Below are 6,133 nucleotides of genomic sequence, written 5' to 3'. Positions count from 1 at the left end.
CAAAATAAAATTTCAGTTGCAGCTCAGAACAGAAGGCAAAAATGTATTGGTTTCGTACTCAACAAATAATTTTCTGATTACACATATATGTTCCCTTTACGTTGGAAAACTTTTGAAGCATTTTAAGTAATTAAAATAAATCTCATTATTTTCCAAGAGAGTGTAGTGCTGAGTGTTCATATAAAAATATTAATTTGAGTCAGCCATGACCCATTTTTAAGCATATCATGTTTATTTGCTTAATATTCCCAACAGATTGTGCCAGCTGTTGCCAAAAAAGCCAAATCAATAACATTATGCAAAAAATGTACTTTAATATTTGATGAGATAGCGACGACCCCCGCAATTTTCCCTAGCTGCGCTCTTTTTCACAGGAATTGAGTACATGTAGGCCACTTGGCACAAAGCCCGGCTGTGTTTTCAATTAAATTTTCACAATTTTCCGCCCGAAGAGAAATGGCCTATGCGATAAATATCACGACAAATACTTCCGAGAGCGTTAAAGGCCTAGTTAGGGAAAATGGATCTAGGAGAAAGTGAGCAGGGTGAAAGTGAGTTTCCATATCCAACCACGTGCTTTAATGACCAGCAAAATGTACTGCAATACGAAGAATTGAATTGAATTTCAGATTTTAATCTAATTACCTTACCTATTATAATTCAATCGGGCTGGAAAGCCCAATTGCGGAAGCGGTCATCTAAAACTATGCATCATTTGAACTATGGTCAGTTGACTTTAGATGGCTTAAAATGTCTGACGTAAAGTGCCTAATTCTTCAGCAAATCATTGTATTATATTTAGTAGCTGAGGTTAGTGCAAAAAATCTTAAGTATTGAATAATTGGTAAAATAAATTTGCAGATAGCTTCCAGATTCGAGTTTACCAATGTCAAATGCACAAGTTTTGACAAGGAGTTTAGCGACTTTGAATATTGCTACCTGAAGTCGGTAAATCGGAGCTATAAGTACTTATCGGTTAAGTGCAACATGCTCAAAACTCCAGTGACTAAAATAAAAGTAAGTACCACTTTACCAGGTATCTTACGACTATATTGCTTGCCTTTCAGGTGAATGTAGCGTTATTCAAGCGATTCAGTGGCTACAGGCCCTTAATGTACAATGGCACAGTGGACTTCTACAGGTTCTTGAAAAATCCCAGTTCGAGTCCATTCGTTAACTTTTGGTACGGCATTGCTGTAAACTACTCCAATTTGAATCACTCGTGTCCCTATAATGTGAGTATGCCTATTCCATAGTAATGAAGCTCATACCGAACTCTATCCTGGTCCACAGCACGATCTGCGATTGGAAAAGCTTCCTGTCGATTTTGTGAACTACCAGCTGACAGAAGTGCTGCCCTTTCCTGAAGGAGATTATTTGATCGAATCCACTTGGATGGCTAACGACATTAAGGAGGTCCACATCAAATTCTATGGCTCTCTATTTTAAATCTACTTATTCGTTTCTCTGCAATTGGACTTTTATGTATTAAATAAGGAGTTATTCACTGCTCCTCAAGAAGGGATAATTTTCCTCAGTGCTGTCCACCACTTTGTGCTTTGGCTTTAATGCAGCAACATCATCATGATCTCCATCTGTTTTTTTTTGGGACGCTCGGAGGGAGTTGATGCTATCACTCAGCAACTGGAGGATGGCTTCGATGTTGTTGTTGGTGTCCATCGGATGCTGTAGTGGTTCTCTCGTCTCCCTTTGTCGGCTGCGGCTCCGGTCGTTAAAGTGCTGTTGGGTCTGCTGGTGCTACTTTGCTACGGCTGCATATTAGACGCCGCCTAGAAGGGTAGCAGTCGGCCTGCTTCCGGTGGTGTAGCGTAACAAACTTCTCGCATTGCCTTCGGTCCACTCTTGGGCCTCGAGCGTTGTAGATACTCCTGGTACTTGGTGCCCGAATAGTTGGCTGGGTGCTGTTTACCACAGTTGTAGCAGGTGCATTGCGAAGTGGTTCTATTACCACTCTCATATGGCATAGAGTCTTCACTGCTAGGATCGCCTTGTTATTGGCCGCAGCGGCAATATTGATGAAGAATATATTGACTGGCTTATTTGTGGGAGTGCCAGGCTCGCTGCGCTTTAGGGGCGTATGTACATCAAGCACCTTGTGACCAACTTTTTCAATCTCTTCTTTGATCTGGCTGGACAGTATGGCTGCTATGGTGCAGACCTTTTATGCAGACTCCATACGGTCTGTCCTCCTTAAGTTGATAGCAGTGGAACTCGTATTGCTCGTCCTTAAGCCAGCTGACGATACTTCGAAACGTGCTTGCATCCGCAGCGTAAAGTCGCATGACGCCACCCAGAGATGCTCTAGCTTCGACCTTGCTAATAATCTACCACTCTTTTAATGCCCAACATCAGCAAATTAACGTCGTTAACGCCTTCAAGCACAATTGGTGGTGGTTTTGGTTTTGTCCCACTATTTTTGAATTTTCACTACGAAAAGTAATTATATTCTTTTTCGCGTTGATTTGTTGCGTACTGACACACAGTGTGCCCAGCCAAACTCGTATGCAAAGTGAGACGACGAACAACGCAACGCTTCAAAAGCTAGAAGTTGGGCAGCAGTAACTTCGAAATTGAACTCAGAACACGAATGAAGAGTCATAACGGTATAGATAACGCGTTTGCTTGCAACGAATGCTGATCAGAAATTGGATCTAAAACGTATTTAATGATACGGGGACCTAGTGTCCATTCTTGGAGTTGGTTAATAAGGTTATGGATACTTATTTTGTCAAAGGCTTGCGAAAAGTACACCGATTTTATAGAGAGATGGCGATTTCAAAAGAGATAGAGAGAGGGAGAGAGAGAGGGAGAGAGAAAGAGAGAGAGGAAAAGAAAGAGAGAGAGAGAGAGAAAGAGACAGAGAGAGATAGATAATGAGAGAAAGTCCTTGTTGCTAGATGGTCTACGTAAAATAGACGGTCTAGGACAGATTTTCCCCTTTTAAATCCGGTTTGGTTATTATGAATGAGTTTGTTGGCTAAAGCACAACAAACGTTTAGCTATTTATCTAGGACTTTTGCTAGACATGGGTTCAGGGATATGGATGGTCTGTTTATTTACCTTAAATATAGAAAAAACTAACTAACAAGGCAATCTTTTTAGACTTGAGCAATGGAGCAATGGAAATTTAGGATAACAATGAAATGCATTAGGACTTCTGGATCATGGAGTAAAAGATGCACTACATGTAAGATATGTAATTTTTTTGTTGACAGACTGATTGGGATGGTGGGTGGGTTATTGATGTGTTTAGGTGTAGCTTGTTTGTTCTGAAATTGCAGGAAAAGTTATTGTCGACAGCTCCTTGTTGCCCAAGGCTTTAGAAATTTCAAATGGTTGTGTGGGTAAGAGGGTTCTGTATGGTTTGTATTTGCTTGTTGGGATAATGACCGCATAGACGTTTAATGTTTGCCCATATTCCCGATTTAGGGTGTATTTGGGTGGTGAATTGTTGAATGTGTTCTTGGCTTCTTTTTAGTGGTCTTCAGTATTTTGGGTTGGCCTTCTTAAACTCTAAATTGTTTTTAATGATTATATTTTTTTAAAGCATTTTCCATTTCTTGTTTTTTTTTTTACTTGTGTACAAGAATGGGAAAGTGGTCGCTGACATTAAGGTCGTCGATCACTTCCCATTTAGTTTCCGGGACATGTTCGGCAGAGACAAGCGAATGATCTGTATCCGTAAAGGTAGGTAGTTTCTTATATTATAAGATTTGTGTTCGGGGAATTTAATAGTACGTATTGTTGGTGGTAGGATATTGCGGGGCTAAAATTCTGAAGGGCGGGTGGGTCAAACAATTTTATAGTGATTTAAAAAAAAAAATTGAAAAAAAATACTTTTTTTTGATTTTAAAAACTTTAAAAAGATTCGAAATTATATGCCGGTGTGGGCAAAAAAAAACTAATTGGTGGGCAAACGATTCCAGCTTTCAGAATTCAAGAATTCGATTTTACCGAACCCAGCTTCATTGAGCTTCCGAGGCAGAAACCAGGCAAAGGTCTACACAGGCCGGACCTTTACTATTTTGGGTAGCAACTCTCTCGTTTAACGCTGAAAACCTCCCAAAAGTATATATTTCTCAGCAAGTTCAAACTGATGAAGTCACATGATCTGTATGGTCACCGTTTAAGATAATGGTTAACAGTCAAATCTACAATTTGATTAAAATTCATCTGACAATAATAGCAAATAATATTCGGTTGAGCTTTCATATTTTTGGTGACCGATCATGAGAATTCCTAACACGTAATTTTTTAATATGTTTCAACTAAGCAAGTATATCAAACAACAATAGTTATGAGAGTTCACCGACCAATTATAATAAGGTTTAGCCAACAGCGATGTCGAAGTAACAAAGCAAAAACGAATAACCTTGAAGAAGTCAACAAAAGGAGCGGAAGAAATGGTGAAGTGAATAAATGGAGCGATATGTTGTGTTGACAAATTATTCATAAACTAGGGAAATTCAGTTCTTAAAGCATCATAAAGAGGGTAAGTTTATATTTTTAATCAAAATCAAATTAATCTTTTACCTTCCTTCATTGTACACTGAAGAAAACGTAATGATTGTCGAGTATAAGGATGTATGTATGTTTTACGGAGGCACACGTAAGCTTCAATTGCGGGGATACGATCTGATTTTCAAGTTACTTGTATGTATGCAGGCTGAGGCTGCAACGTTGAGATCCACACAGTGAGGGGGATGCAGGAGGAGGCGACAAAGACCTGGCGTGATCAGAGAGGTATGAAGTGTGTGAAGTCTTTGGTTGGTCTCCCCTGACAAGAGCGATTATAACAAAAGTGCGCTTCCGGGTGCGAGCAGAACGTAGAAACAGTTCGTTATAAGAATGACGGATAGTAAGTTGAAACAAAAAAATAAAAAAAGATTTAATAATAAATAATATTCAATGCATCCGTTCACTAAGGGTTCACCTGTGCGATAATCTTTCGTTATCTAAGCATCTAAAGCCTCTCTCGCCTCTCTCTCTTCTCTTGCGCCTTTGGCTTCCTTTTTCTGTTCGTTCTGCAATCAAGTCGGTGAAACATTTACTTTCGTAACCCATGCGCGAATCGATGCTAAATCTCGCTCTAACAATCAAAATAAAGTATTCGTTTGCTAAATACAAATCAAATACAAATTTTTATATCGTAAAATAAGAGGTACCAAAAAAGCTTATTAGCTCAAAGCAAGTGATACAATCAAAACTAGAGAAAAACAAGATAGAATGCTATAGTCGAGTTCCCCGACTTTCAGATACCCGTCACTCAGCTAGTGCGAACGAGAAATTTCTTCATTTTCTTGAATATCGGTAGAAATTACGTAAAAAAAAAATAAGATAATGAAAAAAATTTAAAATTTTTCAATAGTGTGGGCCTGACAGTTTTGGGCATTTTGCGGATGGAAGAGTGGGTGTTGGAATACTAATAATAAAAAAATTAAAAATAATAATATAAGAAAGTATCAAAACACTATTAAGAAGTGCGTGCATAGCAGTTTTCGGCGGTTTGTGGGCGGTACAGTTGGAGTGGCAAAACGGTTTTTTGCAAATCGATAGAAATTTGCAAGACTAAACACACAATAATTTTCAATAGTGTGTGCGTGGCAGTTTTTCAAAGTTTGTGGGCGTGGTAAAATTTCGAAACAAACTTTCGCTGCGTTTATGTCTCTGAAAGCTTAATCTCTATAGTCTAGCTTTTGTAGATCATGGGATCGAGGCGTTCATACAGACAGATGGACAGACGGACGGACAGACAGACGGACCTGGCCAGTTCGACTCGGCTATTGATCCTGATCAAGAATATATATACTTTATATGGTCGGTACCACTTCCTTCTCGTAGAAAGAAGTTCTCTACGAGTAACGGGTATAAAAACGAGAAAGAACACTAAAGTCGAGTCTGATACCCATTACATAGCTAATGAGAGTGCGAACGAAAAAATTCAAGATTCTTTTTGTCATATCGATAGAAATTGGCACACGTGTTGTGGTCCGCATTTATTATTTCTGTAATAAAGGTCAACTCTGCTTAAGTAGGACTATACAAAAATGCCAGCAAAATGGATAATGTGGTTCATTACAAAATGAAATATGGTCAGATTTTACCACCAAAC

General features: G+C 38.9%; 1 protein-coding gene across 1 annotated transcript; it reads left to right on the top strand.

Moving 5' to 3' along the window:
• The first annotated feature begins 750 nt into the window (after positions 1 to 750).
• On the top strand, positions 751 to 1,449 carry LOC6542575. The gene is made up of 4 exons (XM_001970814.2): positions 751 to 810; positions 862 to 1,002; positions 1,089 to 1,235; positions 1,294 to 1,449. The coding sequence occupies exons 1-4, from the start codon at positions 751 to 753 to the stop codon at positions 1,447 to 1,449; spliced, it is 504 nt and encodes a 167-aa protein (XP_001970850.2).
• Positions 1,450 to 6,133: the final 4,684 nt, after the last annotated feature.

Source organism: Drosophila erecta, unplaced genomic scaffold, assembly GCF_003286155.1.
Source record: "Drosophila erecta strain 14021-0224.00,06,07 unplaced genomic scaffold, DereRS2 tig00000307-arrow-arrow-pilon, whole genome shotgun sequence".
Taxonomy (NCBI): Eukaryota; Metazoa; Arthropoda; class Insecta; order Diptera; family Drosophilidae; genus Drosophila; species Drosophila erecta.
This window is presented reverse-complemented; position numbering and strand designations above follow the sequence as displayed.

Coding starts and splice junctions, on each gene's coding strand:
- LOC6542575 (XM_001970814.2), top strand. CDS start 751: ATGTCTGACGTAAAGTGCCTAATTCTTCAGCAAATCATTGTATTATAT. Junction 811..861: donor TATTATATTTAGTAGCTGAG/GTTAGTGCAAAA, acceptor ATAAATTTGCAG/ATAGCTTCCAGATTCGAGTT. Junction 1,236..1,293: donor ATCACTCGTGTCCCTATAAT/GTGAGTATGCCT, acceptor CCTGGTCCACAG/CACGATCTGCGATTGGAAAA.